The sequence below is a fragment of the Lepidothrix coronata genome, unplaced genomic scaffold, assembly GCF_001604755.1.
Source record: "Lepidothrix coronata isolate B3197 unplaced genomic scaffold, Lepidothrix_coronata-1.0 Scaffold0, whole genome shotgun sequence".
Classification (NCBI taxonomy): domain Eukaryota; kingdom Metazoa; phylum Chordata; class Aves; order Passeriformes; family Pipridae; genus Lepidothrix; species Lepidothrix coronata.
In genome coordinates, this window is record NW_016690180.1 from 9,800,494 (window position 1) to 9,821,176 (window position 20,683).

A 20,683-nucleotide genomic window follows, 5' to 3' on the forward strand; every position below is an offset into this window, starting at 1 on the left:
AAAACCCTGTATTAACCCTTCTGGGGAAAAAAATTAACTTATCTTTAAAAAGCTCTGACTTCTTAGACTCTTGGGCTCAGAGGGTGGTTCCAGAGGCAGGACTGAACAGGAATGGGTTGTGGGGAAACCAACAGGGTGAAGGGGCAGTACAGGTAGCATAGAAAGCTGGCAGGGAAGGAGAGCATATAGGTAAGGAACCAGAGGCAGCAGCTGGGTTTGTGAAGTTTTAAAAGATAGATTAGGTCTAACAGCAGAGCCTGTAAGAAGGTGATAACCATGAGAGTCAGTACGTGAGGCTGGGCAGGCAGAGAGAAGCGGTAAGGGAGAGCTACCTGGGATGGCAGAAAAGCAGGGATGGGAAATAACTGAAGGGGAACAGGCAGTACAGATGAGGGCTGCAATTCAGTAATGTCACATTTTATCATTCTTCCACTAAATACCTGTTAAACATACTGGTAAGGCAATGGTTAAACTGTGCTCCTGCTCTGCCACAGTGCTGGTCCCCTCAGAAGCACAGCCCATCTGCTGGCAGTTATGTCTTTGCTGAAGCACTAAGATGTTCCCAAAGAGAACCCTTAAGGTCCAAGGCAGTCATTGAATCTCACGCATATGAAGGAATTTAGTTTTTACCTAATTTGTTTAGAACAGGCTCACATGCAAGCTGAGATTATAAAAGTCTTTGTAAACTTATTTTAATAAGACTACTCACATTGCAAAAGTCTTGCCCTGAGGAGTTCAGATAGGCAGGAATGGATGCTTTCTCTGTCTCCTTCCCTCTACTGAGGCACTGACTGAAGCCAGTGGACTGAGTGTCAGAATACAAAGTGCTTCCATCACAGTGAGGAGACTGAAACATCAGTCCCAAAGGGACACAGCAGGAGGCAGCATGTTTCAACATCAGCCCGCTGTACTCAGGAACTGAGATAGTTCTACCTCTTCTTTAATAGGGGTTTTGTGAAGATCAATGCTACTGAAGAACCAGAGCTACAGTGCTAAGCACAACAGAAAAGCCCTTGAAGACAGCAACAAGCGTGCAGAGTAGTTTGAGTGCACACAGTACATAAAACAAGGCCAGATCAAATGAGGATAAAACAAATACCAAATAACTGATGAAGGAGCAGCATCCTCACGCAGGAGGCTGGGGTGCTGGCCAACAGCAGCAGGGTAGAGCAGACATAGGTACCTCCAAACACAAGGAAACTGAGATACATTTGCACAGCAGCATTTATTTTGCTGTCTTCTAACATCTGAGTTCTTGAGACACTGCCTTCACAATGTTCTCTTATCACAGCTTTGTGATCAATTAGCTCATGCAGCATGGACAATACATGATGAGTGCTGACTTGCAAACTTTAGTTTCTATTTGGAAACATGCACATAGATGGTATCTCAAAGAGAACAGAGAAGAAAGAACTCATCTTTCCTTACACCTGACTCTTACTTATGTTCATCTGCACCATGGGTAACTACAAATGGTTCCCAAGTGCTTCAGCGGGAAGAAAGCTCCAGGTGACAATCATATGAATCTTAAGTTATTGATAGTGCAAACCAATATCACTGATATGATGACCACTCCTTTAGTGGGGCCTATTTAAAGCAGAAGCTCTGCCTTGGTTATTTCCTAGCAGCACAGTCCCTTGGATTACTGAGCAGATCTCTGTATATGACCTTGCTCCGTGAAAACAAAAACCCTCCTACACAGACTCTTCAACGTCTGAAGAAAAAAGCAGCTTCTACTGCAAATTTAATGGTGTTAAAGGAGAAAAAAAAAAGCCACACCAGTAGATTAATTACCTGAGTCAAGGGAAAAAAAAATTCTGACATGAACTTACACAACAATGTTGGGAAAAATCTAAAAAACCCTTTTGCCCTTAAAAATGCTTTAAACTTTCCCACTCATCTGACAGATATAATTGCCTCAACTTAGGTTGTCTTTGTAGGAAAATGGAAAGAAACAGGTTTGCTAATGACTCAAAGCAGTTTCCCATTAGAAAAGTTAATATTAAATTTAGTTCCCATTTAGGAACAGGGTCAATAGTACAGCTGAAAAAGTCTAATTAAACCTTTCAAAAATGCCTAGTAGTGTGAGTGAAAAACTGAAGTCTTGCAAAAGGATATGAACCTGAAAGAGCCAACAACTGAACTACTTACTGAACTGATAGAAGCAAGATTTTTTTTTTTCATTTTCTAAATGATAATCCAAAATGAGAAGCAGAGGAGCAAGCAGTTCCAATACAGTCTCTGGACAAAAGGAATGTGAAGGAAACACCCAGGGTACCTTTCCGACCCACAGCATCACAAAGACTATTCCAGGGCAAGACTAATTTCCAAGAAAAAAGTTAACCTTGGCACATTTGTAAACCCACCAAATGCTAGATAGAGCATCACTGTGCTTCTCCCTTGATGATCAGAAGCGTCCAACCACCCACCTAACAGGGAGCTCCTGGAACACAGATTTTGGAATTAGTCTTCTCCACCCAAACCCCTTGTTTTGAACTACTTGGAGACTGAAGTTCTACAGCAGAGGTCAGAACCAAGGAAATCATTGCAAGGCATAAAGGGGAAGGAGCAGAATGGGTTAAAGCCACAGCCTTACTGAAATGTCTTTCATCAAAGTTTCCAAATTGTCCAAATTCATTAGGATCTTCTTCCACAGTATTTAATTTTCGTTTTTGCTGAGATCTCGGTTCTCTTTCATGAGTGAGGTACAAATCTACAGCCAAAGATACCTACGTACAATTATAACATGCAAAGACACAGGTTCGTATATGAATGTATTTGTATGTGCATCAAATGCAAGACGGGTTTTCTTTATGACTGCCTTGGAAAAAAAAACAACCAACATTTTGACCCTAAACTTAATGGTTTGTGTTATCCAGAGTGGCCTAATTTATTTCAGCAGTAAACTGCTGTTCAATCAGTATTTTGGGTGAAAAAAATAATATTTCTCTAAAACATTGAGTATCTGTTTAAACTAGACACTGAATAACATTTAAGCCACCTCGTTTGAAGGAATGAGAACCTAGAAAAGATCCTATTATGTCTCAATTCAGTAACAGAACTGAAGGAGTCTAAATTAAAAAAAAAAAAAAATTCACAACAGAGCTTGGGTAAATCAATATAGGTTATTTACTAGAAGCCAAGCTGTCACGACTTCTGTGAAGGCAGAAATTATGTCCCTTTTCCTAAGGTTTTCAAAAAAAGTTTAACTGAAACAGTAAAGGAAGGTTTACTTTTCATGATATTTTAATAAAGTCCCTCATAAAATACTAGGAAAGACAGACAAAATTCATTCTCGAACAGCACTGTTAAGATCACCTCCAACCAGCTAACTGCAAGGTCCCATTTCAACCCATTACCCACAACTTAACATGATTATTTAAGAATGGCCTTTCAACAAATACCACAAATGGTAAATAAAGCATTTTGAGGATTCCAAGTTACATCATGTGAAAACACAGAGCTCTCTCCCTCTTTCAAAGTGGCTGATACCACTTGCCTGGTTATTCAGACAGCCCAAAAGACAGTCCAATATTTGGACTTGACGTCAAATAGACAAGAGACAAGGCCCTGAAGTCTCTCCTGTCTCTGCTCAGGCAAATCTTGGTTCATTAGGAAAACAAACAAACAAAACAAAACGACAAACATCCCTTGAAAAAGGGAGTCTCTTAACTATGAAAAGAGACATCTTTAGCAATCAGGACATTATGCTGCATAGCCAAAATCTTTCCTGCAATATGTTGCTTGACCACCTTACTTCTGGTATCTGATACCATCCAGACAAAAACTCCCAAATTTTTCAAGCTTCTCTACTTCATCACCCAGGCTTCTGGCATTTTTGACTCTTCTTTCCAACCACATACAGATTCTTTAGCCCAATTACAAGTAGTTCTTTCCATAACTGGATAAATCACTGGTTTTATCAGTATTAGTGATAAAAAGCAACACTTTAATGAATCAGAGAATATGTTAAATCCCTTCTAAGCTGACTGATTTCAAGCTTTTTCTTAAGAGGCTTGGACAGCTTTGCTGGGATTGTGAAACTACAGTTACTATATGAATCTAATACATAAAACCAACCTCTTCAAGGAATTTTCCCCATGCCCATGACTATACAGAGACATGCAGCCCATCTGTATTACTAACTTTCTTCATTTCATCCTTACGTCTGGATCAGGACAGGTAGTCCAAACAGGACACAGTGCCAGTGGGGGCTCTGAGCCAGGCAGAAAGAGCTTTCTCTGTAATGGGGAAGAAACTGCACTCTTTTGAAGATGGGGTGAATAGGATAAAAGGCAGAGTTGTCATAAAGTACAGAGTATTAATAAACAGAGCTTGGCTAACTGGGCATATTGCTCCCTCACCAACTGCATGCTATTCATCAGTGCGTGCACTGTCAGCATCACAAAGGCAGACTGAATAACTAGTGCAAATAGATGGATATAACCTTTGTTTTGCATCCATAAAAGTTGTATGCATTTTGAATTCAGAAATTTAACAAATCATCAGCTGCCTAAAGCCATTGTTAGTGCTTGCCTTTATAATATATATACAATTGCTTAAATTAACAGAATGCAACCTTTACTGGCTATGTAACATTTTACTGAGCAATTACAAGTTCCAGACATGATACAGAATGTACCGAATTCAAGTGTAATTACAAAACAAAGAACATATGCAGATAAGTATTTAAATGTCTACACCTCACAAATCAAAATGACTTCCCCATACTAATATGGAGTAACCAAGACACAGAATGAAAAAGCCAATACACCAAAAAGCAAGAAGGGCGACTGAGGGGCGGGGGGGGGGGACATGAGGGAGAGTGATGAATTTGATTAAGAGGTTGCATGGAAAAATGGATTTCAACTTTGACATTGCCTTTTGAAAGTTCTACCACCAGTGACAATCCTCACTGTTCAGTTTCAAATTTAATATAATTTTGGCAATAGCCAAAATGCTTTCCAAATGCTTTAGGCATTTTTCAAATGCTTCTCACTTAGTCCTTCAGCATATTTAATTTGAAGAGAAACTTACAAAATCCCCTTTATATTACATCATATATACATCATTGCAGTGCTTTTCTTCTGACTTCAGATTTGAAGCAGCTGATCACAACCTCAAAAGTTTTAAATTTAGTCTAAATTTAGATTACAAAAATCAAACTTATGCTAGAGTGTGGACCTGTATTTCACTATTTTAACAGACACTTTCTTCCCATAACAGCACTTTGAATGTTGGCTATACAAAAATTTGAGTGGGCTTACTGTCAGTATAATACTTTTAAAAAGTAACTAAGACTCTTTATTTTAATTGGTGGCTTTAACTTACACAGAGAAAAAAAATGTCCAGAAGTACTTCATGTAATATAGAATATTTTCCACCTATCTATAGTAATCTGCTATAGTATTTGTCTGTGGTATTTAAAAAACATACATCATTTTCACATTATATTTTAAATGTTTTAGCTTCTTTTCATAATGTTATTTAATTAGAAATCTTGCTTATCCACAGATATTTAAGCAACTTGAAAAATACGGACTAACGTATTCACCAATGATTACAGTCCACTACAAGAATTCTGTAGACATTAGAACAGAGCACCCTTTTTTTCCATAACATGTTCAGTATGGTTCAATCATTTTCTGTCTAAAAGAATTGATTCATTTTCTCTTTAATTCACTCCAGCTCCCATTTCCACAATTAACATTACTCACCCTCCACTCACCAAACACATACCTCACCAACAAAGCTCCAGACTGAGATTACACCATCACCCTTAGCAGTAAAACTAAGTTTTCAGAGGACAAATAGATTTGTACCTGCAAGGCTGAACACCATATTAGGACACAGTTAAACAGAGGCACTGATTTTCAGCACAGGAAAAAAAAGGATGAGTTTTTGCTGGGGGTGAGAAGAAGCAATTATCCAACCACTGGAATATTGCTAAAAGAAAGGGAATGTCACACTACCTAGTTTTATGCATTCTAATAAAATATTAATTTCTTACTGTTCCTTTCTTCTCCAATCATAATTTCTCATTTCTGGACAAGTTTTTTAGATTGTGTTCATCCTTTCCTTTTTCCAAGTGCTCGACATGTTAGGTCTTTTTCCTTCCTTATATTCCTTTCTTTTTACCACACACTTTTAGTTTATTTGGTTTTGCTTCAGCAAAGTCTGACTGACTGCAGTTTCTATAGTCCATATAATCACTTATAGCTCCTGGCACATTTTATTTTCCTCAAAGGACATGCATTTCAAAAAATCTGACTACTGTGCTTTAAAGCTTGGATTGTTTTTTTTTTTTATGTAATAAAGATCAGCCTACTTTTGATCTTACTTATTTGTATGTCACTAACAAGAAAGGAAAAATTACTTAAGCTGCACAATCCCTCTATAAAAAAAAAAATCTTTTTGGTACGTCTCAACTTCTCATTTACATTACACAGGTAAACTGCAAGGAAGATGTTAGTGGTACCCTCTATTTCACTAGCAATAAGAACAGAGGCAGCACAATACTTAAGCTAGAAGAAAAATTAACACTGTCATTTTATATTCACTTCTGTAAGCCTTAAGGAATGGGCAGAAGCAAAGGTTTTGTACAAGAGTCAATACTTATCAATTGTTCTACCAAGACAAAATGCCTTAAGAACATATGACTGTAAGAGGAAACATTTTGCTTTCAAATCTTAAAACAATATGCTTCTGTGGTTTCTTCTACAAGGAAAATATCTAAATCGACTTTAGGAAAAGGATTACTTCATTGAGATTTTTCAAAAATCACCACATTTTCAATAAAGGCCTAAAAACTCTTGCATGATGCCTGTATTTGATGCACTCATCATTATTAGAGGTACTTCTATAATGTATATTTTTTTTTTGTTACAGAAAAATCAGCTGAAATGATAAAAGAGAGAACATAGAACTGCAATTAGTGTACAATCTAGACAAAACATGCCTAAAAACCTACCCTGTACTCTCCCTTATCAAAGAGGGGGCAGTAAAAATCTCTCAATAAAAACTGAGTCTGCAGACATAACTAAAAAACCTGCACCTACCATGAATCAGAAAACTCAGTTTTGGCTAACATGGTTTGTGGCTTTTAAAACAGCAATCATTATTGTCAACTATGAATGAACAAGAAGTACAGTACAAAATCCAGACACTAAGAGTAGAATTTAGCCCTGCTGTTAAAAACATAAGATGTTCATAATGGCTTGCTCCTCTAAAAGTAAGAGTCGTTTAAAAAAAGCAATAAAAGCTGTGTGGGAATTCAGGGAAGGAAAAAAACAGAGCCTAAAAACCTTCAGTCCAAAACTGAGTCACAGAAGGTGAAGGATGCAAATTTTTCCTTATATGTTCTCCTGTTCCCTAAATCCCCACTACTTCTAGACCAGCAAACAAAACGGCTAACAGTCCCTGAAATACAGTACTCCACTGGAATATTTACTGCTACCAAACCCTTAATAAATGCTTTAGAAAGTGGAGGGGGAGAGGGAGACCACATCAAATACTGAATTCCAGTGTATAAAGGAGAAATTTAGACTTGAAATTCATTCTTGGGAGAAAGATAATCACTTCAAAATTTTACCTCTTACAGAAAAAAAATTCTACAGAAAAACATATTATTAGCATCCAGCCAACCTGGACTTAAAATACATAAGATCATTCAGTATATTGGAACACAAAGACAATTTTTTTCACACATTGCAAGTTTTAGAGAATTATGAGACACTGCACAGCATGTAAGCAATCTTCCACAAAGCAGAGAGGGCAGTATTATTTTGAACACAATTTGAAAAAACAGAACCTGCAAGGTCAGTCTACAAAAATAAATTATTTTAAAACACCACACTTTAATTGAAAAAATCCTAGAATATAACTTCATTGGTAGGTAAATCCCTACTCCTTTTCTTTAAAATCAACCAAAAAGAATCATCATGCAATTGCATTTGTGATAAAGAAAAAATTCACTCCTCCACACTTTTTAAGTTTTCTTTAATTCTGAGGATTCTATAATGTAAATGTATTTGCTAATAATTTTCCCCAAAAAAACATTAAAACAAAAGTAAACTAAGTCCTGGACCCACATCACCTCAAGTTTTTTACTATAAACACAGTTAACGAAAAAAGCAGTAAAAATATCAAATGTGTTAAAAGCAATCTGCAAATTCTAACATAAAAATTAAAATGTAACAGCTTGGAATTACTTTTCCTTTCCAACCTGACAGGCTACATGAATCAGTATTTTCCATCCTGCATGACATGTAAACTTACAGGGTACTGCTGAAACCAGTCTGCATGCCCTTTTGTGCTACATCACCATCCAGGGCACTTTAAAAATGGAACTGGGTCCTCAAACTGCTTGACTGTAATATACCTAAAAACATTCAAGTTCTGGCTTCTTAAATTTAACATACTGTGTTGCTATAATTAATAATGTAACTGGGAAACAAGGAAGTGAATTCTATCTTGGAATACAAACAAAAGGCGTGTGGATGAGTATTCTTCTGATTCAAATAAAGAAATTAGGATCAGAATTCACATGAATTACATCTCTGATGAATAAAAAAAACATTTTTATAGGCTCTTGGAGCAGATGTCCTGTAAGAATATAAACTCATGTCTTTTCTTGAAAACAATATGGGAACCCTTTGCTATTGAGATAACATTTACTAACCTTGCAGGGAAACTTCTGCCCTGCAAAGTGCTTACTGGCACTACTCATTCATCAGTAACTCCAGCACACAAACCACTTCGATCACACTGGCTGTCTTCACTAACCTCCACAGGAAGAATATTTTCCCAGTTTTATTTCTCTTCAGGTTTTTAAGATTTCTGGAATGACTGGCTTACTAACACGTTTATTCAAATTTAAAATCTATAAAAAGATTCTAGGGAAAAGAAAACAGGGTATGCGTTACCAGATTCCAGTGCTCTTCATGAATAAGACTAATACCAGCAGAGTGCATACTGAGATGAGATGAATTTTACATGGCAAGGTGAGAAGGTAAATTATTTATAAGGTGCTAAAATATGCCTTAATATTTGATACGGGAGACTTCCAAATTACCTTTAAACTGCATTTCAAATCATCAGGCTTAAATATACTAACTAGTTCTACAATAGGAGAAAACCAGATAAAGCAAGCTTTTTTTTGAATTAGCCATAGTAAGGTATTATACTATAAAGAAGCCACCAGTGAATAGGGATGATGGACAAAGGTACTGAAGAATAACTTAACTCTGGAATGTTTTTCTACTTAAAATGACCAGCATGCAAAATGCTTTGCAGTTGCCAAAAAGGCATGCTATTTTAAATTCTCATAATTCACTGGTAAGTGACACTTAGTATGAAAAAAAAATTCTAAAAAGCTTTTAGTCAAATCTGGACATATTTGTCTCCAAAATTATTTGCTGCAATGCTTACAATTTAATTTTAAATTGATTCTTGAAGACTTGTGTTTCATATGAACATTTCTTCTTTCAGCAATTCAGTCATTATTCAGCAACTGAGTTACTAGGATGGTCTTATTACTACCTTTCACCCATGAGCAAATTTTATGTTAAAGTGCATAAACAAATTTTCTCAGTGTTACTTATATACAGTTATTCCACTTATATTTCAACTTTGTGCTCAATACTCTTGTGGCCTTATTAATAAAGACTGGGTCTCAAAGAGTCTGGTACAACTTGGGTACCTACTGCAGAAAGCCTTGAGGCCAATTATATACAGTGCTAAAATCTATATTTCAAAGTTATAAACTAAGACCTTATCTCAGGATTGTTGAGGACCACTGATAGAATTACTTTACTTTCCAAAACAAGTACGGTCAACTTTTAAAAAACAAAATGGTTTTGAATTCAGATAACAAATAATATCTAGAGATAAATAAATTAAGAATACAATGTATTCATTTGTTTAATTATAAATAGTTCATTTTTTACTATTGTGTATTCCAACTACATCTCTCGCCACCTTCTAGAAAAGACCATATCTGGCAATAGAGCCTATTAAAATATAAAAAGCCAAAAATGCTAGGTAACTTTTAATAAGCGCTACCATAAATATCCCTCAGATTACATCTGAAGATAATTACAAATAAGAAAACAAGTGTCAGAGCAGGGAAAAAAAGAACAAAACTAAAAAGAGGAAGTGCACCAAAATTCGTACACAGTAATTTTTCACAGTAGCTTAATATACTCTGGCTAAACCCATACAGCTGGCTCCACTGAGGTGAAAAATCTTATTTTTCTGAAGTGCAGTTGGTAATCTTGGTAATCGTAATGGTGGCAAAAAGCAGGTTTCCAGGTCACAGTACTTGAGAGAAGGCCAGTGCCCGTTTGGAAGAATTTATCTCATAGAAAAGAAAAACTATGAAACAATTGCACAATTGAAATAGTTTAAGGTTGGCAGGTTCCACTGGAACAAACTCCTCCTAGTTAATCTTAATATCTCCCAAGAACCTTTAATGATATCTTGAAAGAAACTAAAGAAGTGCAAACTGACTGTAAAGGGACACAAATGGAAAACTAAGTGTGTTATATAGTTTCAGGCAGCTGTATTTGCCTAACTAAATCTCAAGTCTTAAGTTCTGAATCACAGTAAATATATTCAGACAGACTCTCCTGTGGAATTTAACTCAAGTAGCTTTTGAAAACTGATTTTGCCATGGAAATTTTTGTCTGCAAGTCTAGCACTCTTCCAGAAACAGAAGCAGTGCTTACAGTCCAGGAAGCCTACAGCATAAGTAAGCGAGGTATGGTGCTGAGGTCACTGCAATTTCAGAAGCTTTTCAGCCCTTTATGTGACTTCTTTCCAAAGGAGTAGCAACCTGAAGATTTCTTCTGTTCGCCTCTATAGTATCTCCAAATCCACGTGACGAACATCAGGATTTCGTTGCTGAAATAAAATTTAAAAAAAAAATATTGAAAATATTCACAGTTTTGCACATAGTTACTAATAATGTATTTCTGGTATGATGCTGGCAACTGGACAACAAATCCCCTTTTCAGGTAACACAGGAACTATTTTAAAATGAGGAAGGGCTTCAACAAATATTGCCTATACTATAAGCCAGTTTTTGAAGTCATCTTTTTATTTCACAAATACTTCTCAACATCACGGCTAAGTTAGTTCTTATGTTTTAAAAAGTACGAAGCAGCTCTTGATTTTAAAAAGGGAGTTAGGTTTTATATAAAACTGTCTAAATAAACATATATATATATATACATATATACACATATACATATATACACATCTCAGGTACTTTCCTGAATAATGGGTAAGATTGCTAAGATAATTTGTTCTATACCACTAAAGCTATTTATAAACCTTCAAAATACTGTTTCTATTAAGAAATATGCATTTTCTGATATTGTAGAAATATGTTATCATTACATTGATTGTATTATCCATGAGAAAGTCACTGACTTCAGAACTCACTCAGTATGTGAACCTAACTAGCATATTGAGTAAAGCACCAACACCAACACAATTACTGAAATCCCTACCTATACCAAAAAAACATTATTAACATTTATAAAATAATTAGTCATGATCTACTCCTCAAACACCATGAAGAACTGATTCTGCTGGTGCAATTAAATTCAAAAATAATATTTTGATTTTTAAACTGCACAACTGCAGGGACAGAAACTAAAACTAGAATATTTATCAAATGTAATAAGCAATGACAGACATGCTCTCGAGTAGTGTCTCATGGCCAGAAAAGGCAGTCATGGCAGGACTATTTGTCTGGCAGTCAGTATATTTGTAGTTCTTAATTCATGCCAGAAAGATTGACAGTCACAATATACCTGTACAATTAAAATGGAAACAATCCTTTGTTTCATCAGCCAAAGGATATTTAAATTACAGGATGAAAAAAAAATTATAAGGAATTTGAGAAGCTTGTAAAAGAGGTAAACACTGCACTGCTTCAACAAAAGCAAAAGATGTTGAGTAACATTCCCATCACACAGATATATTTGATACAATGCTAAGCACCATATTAAAAAAAAAATTGAAATTTGTTTTTATGCAGCCAAAACAGAATGCAACAGCCTATAAATAATCTGACTTTATGAGAATACAATAATATAGACAAAATCACGTCTATTTAATTAAAATATTGTTCTGTGTTGGTATAAAATGGAACAAAATACACAACAAATGGATCAGTGGCAAAGTAAGGGTTTGCTGGTGGTTAGAACTTAGTTAATAATACTATAGGAATACCAACGCCTTCCCTCTCCCATATTTACAAATGAAATTCCAAAAAGTAGACGCAGTGATACTGTTTAAAATATATCACAGAATAAGCACATCCTATTACCCAGTTAAAATTTACCTTCAGGTCCTTTTCAAGTCTGTCTACTTCAGCTCCCAGTGTGTCAATGATATTGTCACCATGCTTAAGCATGAAGGCTTCTAATTCTTCAAGGGTTTTCACTTGCTGAATTTCCTAGGAAGAAATTAAATTTAAGAGATTGAGATAACGGAAAGAAAATAAAGGAATAACACTCCAGAGAGTCTTGACATATTTCAAGAGGAAAAAAAAAACAAACACCTAAACAAAACACTTCAGCTTTTGCCATTTCCTTCCAAAACATCATCTGTTCTTATGTCTCAAAGACACAGCATCTATTCAATGGAAACAGCTGGCTCTACCATTACACCTGCATTTGATATGAAACCTTCTATCTTAAATTGATTTCCTCCTTAACTTTCCAACTAAGTTTAGAGAATTTAATTCATTTTCTAGAAGTTTCTGGGATATTCATTGCTCACAGCAAGGCAGAGCGGGGTACCCCTGTGTATTCTTTCCCCATTTTCATACATTCTTGCTATTCCATTACANTGGGCATCACATAATCAACTCATCTGAAAATCCAAAAAGATTACTACAAATGCTGCTGCAAATACAGCTCCTCCATAGTGTCAAAAACTTGAAGATAGTTGACAGGAACTAAGAATAGGAGACCCGCAGCATATGCAACTGAAGGAATGAAGTTAAGGAAGACAGTTATACCCCACCCTCCAAAAAACCATAGACATCAGCAACATCAAAGCAGGTGTTACATATTGCCTTAGAATCATACAATAGTTTGGGCTGGAAGGACCTGAAAGATCACCCAGTTGCACCCCTGCTGCCATAGGCAGGAACACCTTCCACTACACCAGTTACTCAGGGCCCCATTCAATCTGGCCTTAAACACTTACAAGGATGAGGCATTCGCAACTCCTCTGGACAGGCTGTTCCACTGTCTCACACCCTCACAGTAAAGAAATTTTTTCTTATATCTAATTTAAATCTATTATCTTTCAATTTAAAACTATGAGCTTTCTTTAGAAATCTCACACTAAACTGGTCAGAAGCCATCTACCCTGTAATATCTCAGCCACAGTTCAGGCAATACAGCTGCAGTATGTTCAGGATAAATATGTTATTGCAAACAGATACAGTAGCTACTAAATAGTTAATTCTTTTTGTGTATACAATTACAACACTAATTTTTTCCCTTCCCCACTGCTTTAAAAGCGAAGAGGAATAATGTAATTAAGCAAGTTTAAAAAATCTCAACCACAACAACCCATGAATATGATCACATCAAGTCTAACAAGAAAAAGAAACAGGATAATCTGAATGACAGCATTTCAACAAGTATTTCACAACTGTAGAAAGAGTAATGTCGACAGCAATACTAGTTGAATGAGCTAGTTATTTGAAAACATACAGATCAAAAGGCAAGCACGATGTCTGCCTTTGACTTTGGATGACTGAGTCCTACCGAAAGTGGCTATCCTTCAACAATGGTTTTATAGCTGACACAAGGTTACTACATGAAATAACAATGACCTGTGTAAGAAACAGTTGCCAAACTAGAAACAATCAACATCTTTCACAACAAACTAGAAGTATTGGAAGAACTAATGAAGGCTGCAATCACCAAAAGGAATAGCAGGTAAAGAACAAAAGCTAACAAAGCCTTTGAAAAGAAGACTAGCTTACTAAACAATGGCAACTGGCAAGCAAACTGGCAAGCAAACTGGCAACCAAGCAAACCTGCAGTGCCTCGGTGGTACAAAGCTCTTCCTCTCAAAAATGTATTAAATTGAAATCCAATATATGAACAGATCAGTTATTGCACTATATATACATGGGGCCTCTGGTGGTCTAGTGGTTAGGGTGCAGGACTCTCACCGCTGCGACCCGGGTTCGATTCCCGGCCCCCCGGGCAGATGGAGCTCGTCAGCCCTGTAAGGCAATCCATCTAAGAGAAGGTCACTCTAAACAAACCTATGTTCTGAGACCCTCACTGCCACTGTCCAAGCGTGCTTGGCCCCGGCAGATGAACCTCAGGATTAAAGGGTGGGCTCAGTTCAGCGCACGCTGGGTCTCACCTAAAAAAATCCACTGCGCAGGCTCGAAGGGTTAATGACCTTTCCCAAATCTTCGCTCGCGAAGACTGGCCATTATTATTATATATACATACATACTTTCTTATTTTGACATTAACGTGTTTTAAAAACTGGTATATTGACTAATGGTTTAAAAATTGCAATGTAAAATTTAAAGGTAAACTCAAATAACTTTTAAGTTGTGTTTAACAGACAGACATAAAATGCAGACCTCTGACATCTACATTTCATTTGAAAGGGCAGCAAAGAAATAAATCTTGTAGGTTCACAAGCAAATGTATATACGGAAAGTATCAGTGAAAACTGGTCAGCAAGCAAAACATTTTTCTCACTTAAAACTCCTTTTAATTTAGATAAATTATTATTTGCTTCATACTTCGTAGCTTGCCATACAGAATCCAGCTAAGAGCAGTTTTGCATTTCTATATTGAAAAGAGGGAATAAGAAAAGCTACTCTGAACTACACTAAAATCAGACCGACACTTAAAGATGTTTAATTGTTAAACATTGTAAAAATGCTAAATCATGTGATGCAAGCAATCCATATTCAAGCCAAGTCTGAATGGCCAGACCTGTAAAGCCTAACACTGCATCATCAACAGACAATGCAAATGGCTCTGCCAACAAAAGTGTTTATTTGCAAGTGACAGGCTTCTAGGTTTAACTATAGATCTTGTAATTCAATAAAAAATTTATTGGAATAATTATATTCTCAAAAATTTTTTTTTACAAGTCTGTATTTTCTAACAAAAAATAAATTAAAAAAATCTGCCCTCCTACCCAGGCCCTGCTCAGCCCAAAAGTGGCTTTGTTTCAGCAGCACATTATACAATTTCATGTACAGACATTTAAAACACTAACACAAAGTAAGAATATCTGCAACCCTTCAAAATGAAGAAGTGAAATATCTCTCACCTACTTGCAAATCTTGCGTTTAGACATACTTCAAATTGGAACGTATCAAACACAAGGGTTACAAAACCATTTTTTAAACATACTTGTAGCAGCTGTTCAATGTCTTGTTTTTCCAGGTAAGACCGAGTAACAACACGTCCATCAAAGTCTACTTCTGCCTTGAATCTCACTTTGCTCATTCCCATGTCTGTGGCTTTAACATCATGAATTGCTCTGAAACATATAAATTTTTAAAGAAAATGTAAAATAACATAAATCAAAGCACTAGCTAGTTTGACTTCTGATGTTACCAATATTGTCATAGAAAAGTGATCCTTTTAAAAGGCCACTGTCTTTAAAAAAAATCCTCATTTTACCACCATTAAATACTGATTTATATTTAAGTGGTTATATCATTTCCACAGGTTTCTGCAACACCAACACATCTATAAATGGCTCACTGCAATAAAAGACAGACTACAAGAATCATCACAGATGTAGAACTAGATTAACAGAACTAGATTAACAGAACTAGATTAAAAATGTGAGAACTTCCCTATTCCATGTTAAAAGTTTAACTTCACCTTATTTGCTACTGCACAAAAGTTTTTATGTGTATACATGACACTATGTAACCATCTTTAAGTACCCTCAATTCTGAGGTAAGAAACAATAATGTATTGTTATTTACTGAAAGGAAACATTGAAATTATAGTGCTTTCCTACACTTGGTAAAGGCATCAACTTCTGAAGAATTTTCAGATACATCTGATATAAGAAAAAACTATGGATATTTTGTTTGGAACTCATTTTTGATCATACTGAACAGTTGATCATGACTTACCAAAATACTGTAAATGCTGAAATTGTGTATTTATCTAAAGGTTTCTAATCAATACTAGAATATGAAAGCTGTAATATGTTTATATTTTGGTTCTTTGAAAAATTCTTTTTTTCTATAGCACAGTTTTGTTCCAGTTTGTTAGATAAACTCAGTGATGTGTGAATATAGGTAGCAAACAAAAACTCCTCTATTTTTCAGGGACAAGAAGCAAACTCAAGACCAAGACACATTGTAATGCATTTCAATAATGAAGTAAATATAAAATAAAATACTCAATTTTTTTCTAATGAGGTTGACAAAAACTCAGTTTATCTTTAAAGCCAAGAGAATTTAAAATTGCCACTACAGAGTAAGTTTCCACATTTTTCCATCCAGGTCAGAAAAAAAAAAAAACAAGTGGAGACTAAAATAAGGGATATAAATCACGGAAGTTTCAAATTTTTTAAATTCTTGCCTCTAACATTCCCAAAGTAAAACAAGGATAAAACATTCCAAAGACTTTTATTTATTTATTAACAAAAAATGCATTCTTGACAATTTTTTAATTCTAACATAAAATTTAGATTCAGCAACACAGCTCATTTCAAAGTACCAAACTTACTCCTCGTTCATTTTGCTAAGTTGTGCAATTTCACAGAATCTTTACATTTTAGCATGCCCTTTGCCTTAAGCAAATTTGCTCTTCCCAACTAGAAATGTTTCTTTTCATCTGAATGTTTATAAATCAGAACTAACTTCACAGTAGGTGCTGGAAGAAAGCAGAAGGCATGTTATCTTGAAAGGAGCCTGCTAGAATGAACAGCCAAAAAAGAACAGGAGATGGAAATTTTAAGATGAACAATCACAGGAAATTTTTATGGAATACTTCTTGTAATACTCAGGGTAGAGGAGAGGTAAGCATATTAAAAAAAGAAATAGAGCATGAACTAAATATAGAGACACCAAGAAATAGATCTTAGTAAATATTTAAACAGATTAAAAAAACTATCAGCTTACTTGTAGCAATAAAGACTTTCCAGCTCCATTCAAATTTACACAGCTATTCTGTGGGAAGGTACCAAATCAAAAGAGTATTTACTGGAGTAATCTGGCTGGCATCAAACTACCTGGTCACAAAGAGGGTATTTAAGATAACAGATGTGGTTACTGAAGAGAATTTGAAGCCATGTGATTCAAAAACATTGAAGACATATCAAGTGCCTATCAGACCTAAGCAAGAAGATAACAAGTGATATTTGAGATTCTCATTAATCAGTAACCTGATAAAATTCAGTGAAATGATGCACATTTTGCAAATGTGAAGGAAAAAAAAATCTACTTTACTGCACATAATCTGTCCAGGAAAGATAAGACTTAGTCAAGAGGAGAAAAACCACTAATCATTCAAAAATGCAAATGTGTATGCTAAAACTTAAGCTAGAAACTTCCTTATGGAAGCTACTGGATGGTTAGTAGACGCTATCAATTTCAACTAGGGAAAAAAGCAAGTTTTACATTAAAGAAAAATTTGTCAGAGAACATCAAGTTATGGGTTTGAGCAATCAGTTGTAATTTTTTTTCCCTCCAAAACAGAATGACAGATTTTCCACCACAACTGTAGCACACCTATGCAATAGCTGTTACAATGAAGTAAAATTAAAGATTAAACCATCACTAGGAATAGCTTATGCCTAGGAATCTATGATTACAATGCATAAAAACAGAATCAGGACAGTCTATACAACGTCACATATTTTATTTCACAGTTCTGAAAAGCTAATCTCTCACAGTTCAGTTAAGTTGAATACGAGAAAGATTTAGGCACCAAAGGTGTCAATGAGAGTTAAGAATGGAATGTTTTTTATATCAAAAATAAAATCAAATCATTTTCCAGCTGAGAGCAACTCTGAAAGTCCATTCTGGATCCTGAGTTAAATATGGGATACAACTAGGTATTACCAAGAAAAATGAAAAGAAAGGAGAAATAAAGAGCCACAAGCCTAAAGGAGAAATTATGAAGTCCAACAAACTGATAGATGAAACATAATACAAACCAACTTCTTTTAAGGGAGTGGAAACACACGTGACAAATGGCACAGAGAAAGAGGCAATTGTGCAGCTTCCATATGAGCTCTGGGAGATGGTTTACAGAAGCACAGAATATACCAAGTTGGAAGGGACCCACAAGGATCATTGAGTCCAACTCCTCACCCTGCACAGGACCATCCCCAAGCATCACATCATGTGCCTGACAGTGTTGTCCAAACGCTTCTGGAACGCTGGCAGGCTTGGTGCTGTGACCACTTCCCTGGTGAGCCTGTTCCAGTACCCAACTACCTCCTGGGTGAAGAACCTTTTTCTAAAAAAATCAAAGCTGATAATATAATGGATCTAAGAAAGAGATAACTGAAGAAAAAGTGCACACAGAAGGTGTGAGAAGTACATAAACATGTTTCAGCTTCTAATCTCAGGAAAAAACATGCAGTTTCTCATGAAGTCTTCACTTCTTTTATTATTCATGCTTTTTTAAAATTAAGGTACTTGTTTTAAAAAAAAAGTCTAAAGCAAGAAGGAGACGAACTAGGTCTGCTCTGTTGAAAAGTTAGAGCCATCTACAAAATGGAATACAATACAAAATAGTGCTTGGCCTAGGAGAAATTTTATTATTTCAGCCTGAGACAAGCAAAAGCCATCTGCTCACTTTGGAAAAAAGAACTAGAGAAACCATGTATGAATAATCGTGTGAACTCACCTACTCTAACACAGCACCGCTGACACATCCTTCACCATTCAGACTATTTCAGGGCGACCACAAATACTTTAAAATAATTTAGTTACTGATGTGAAAATTCTAACACAATTCTATTCCAAATAGGAATCTTGTTTAGTTTCTGGAATGAAGGGCATGTTGTCCAGACCTCTTGCTTGCAACTGAGATAATGCAGCACTTAGTTTCTTTCAAGTATTCTGGTATTAGGTAATGGGCTTAGGGTTTTTTCCTCCACAGGTCAGAAACGACTACAAATAAAAAAAGCACTAAAATATTTCAGCTGATTTACACAGTAATACATTCCTGAATAAAGATGAAAAAGATAACAAAAAGGAGTTTGCTTCTAAATCAAGGTTAGTAGGGTTAAGGGTAAAATAGCTCCTTGAAAAGCATTTAAGCAAGATTTCGGAATTACAATGACCTGTAAGTTTACTACAAATTGCAGACTTGCAAAGAAAATTAGCACTGAGTTAACTTTATAAGCATCTAAAATACAGAATCTATTACATCATAATACTACTGCAGCACTTGTCGATTGCTACAGAATTCCAGACACTGAATATTAACTAACAGAATTTAAATATTTAAGTGCTAATAAACTATAAAAGCAACAGAACAGTATAATTTAAGTGCTTGCATTTCATGCATTTGAAGTTTTAATTTTGTGATGGCTTTCTCCCTAAGTCATTGTCAATTCCTGTAATTAATGTAGCTGTTAGAACATATCTGCAATCTTATTTCAGCTGTGGAACATCCGAGAGGTACAAGTATTCACTTACTGAAAGTTTTAGCACAGAAATAGAAGTTAGCTATAATAAAGATTCTAAAATCTCAGTACAGAAGAATCCACACTAAAAATAATCTCACCAGATTTCTCTCATTTAAAGTGCTTGAACTATTTTTTCCAAATGCTATTTTCTTGCTTTTTGTTGTTTTTAGTAGAGATTGAGCTGTAAAGATTCTTACCTTACTACAGGATCACTTTCCAGTAACTCAGTGAGTCGCTGCAGTTGTTCAGGTTCAATGGATCGTCCCAGCAGGGCTTCAGTGTTAGTGTAGATTAGAAATGCTGAGACAGTTCCTAACAAAGTTCCAACACCTAGAGACCCCACGCTGTCATAATATGGGTTTCCTAAACAAGATACATCAAATTAGTTTCACAGAGCTTTTCTAAAACATAGCAGAGAATTTCAATTTCACACTAAAAGGAGAACACAGTTTTGAGAGATTTTTTTGGGTTTTGCTTTTTGGTTGATTTTCTTTCTGGTTTGTGGTGTTTTTTTGGGGGGGGGTGTTTGTTGGTTGGTTGGTCCATTTTTTGAGGAGTTTTTTTTTAATTCAGTGGCAATCCTTTCCTACATGGATGAACAAGATGAAGCTGAAAGAAAACAGGCTATCTTAAGATAAAGTCTGAAGTTCCTCCTGTCCCTTGGCCACCCCTGTCTCCCGCAGGACTAATACACGAGTAAACTCTTGTCAGCTATATGGGTTTCTATATAATAAAGGTATATAATAAATAAAGGTATATAATAAATAAAGGTATATAATAAATAAAGGTATATAATAAATAAAGGTATATAATAAATAAAGGTANATATAATAAATAAAGGTATATAATAAATAAAGGTATATAATAAATAAAGGTATATAATAAATAAAGGTATATAATAAATAAAGGTATATAATAAACAAAGGTATATAATAAATAAAGGTATATAATAAATAAAGGTATATAATAAATAAAGGTATATAATAAAGGTAGATTTATACAC

General features: G+C 35.3%; 1 protein-coding gene across 1 annotated transcript in view; it reads right to left on the reverse strand.

The window, feature by feature from the left end:
• Nucleotides 1–3,228: 3,228 nt before the first annotated feature.
• Nucleotides 3,229–20,683, reverse strand: part of SLC30A9 (solute carrier family 30 member 9) — a 41,930-nt gene continuing 24,475 nt past the window's right edge. Inside the window, exons 15-18 of the mRNA XM_017811934.1 lie at nucleotides 19,878–20,043; nucleotides 15,423–15,552; nucleotides 12,353–12,466; nucleotides 3,229–10,902 (exon numbers count right to left, since the gene is read on the reverse strand). Coding sequence (XP_017667423.1) covers nucleotides 10,858–10,902; nucleotides 12,353–12,466; nucleotides 15,423–15,552; nucleotides 19,878–20,043 — 455 coding nt within the window. The 3' untranslated portion in view covers nucleotides 3,229–10,857. The remainder of the gene's footprint in view (nucleotides 10,903–12,352; nucleotides 12,467–15,422; nucleotides 15,553–19,877; nucleotides 20,044–20,683) is intronic.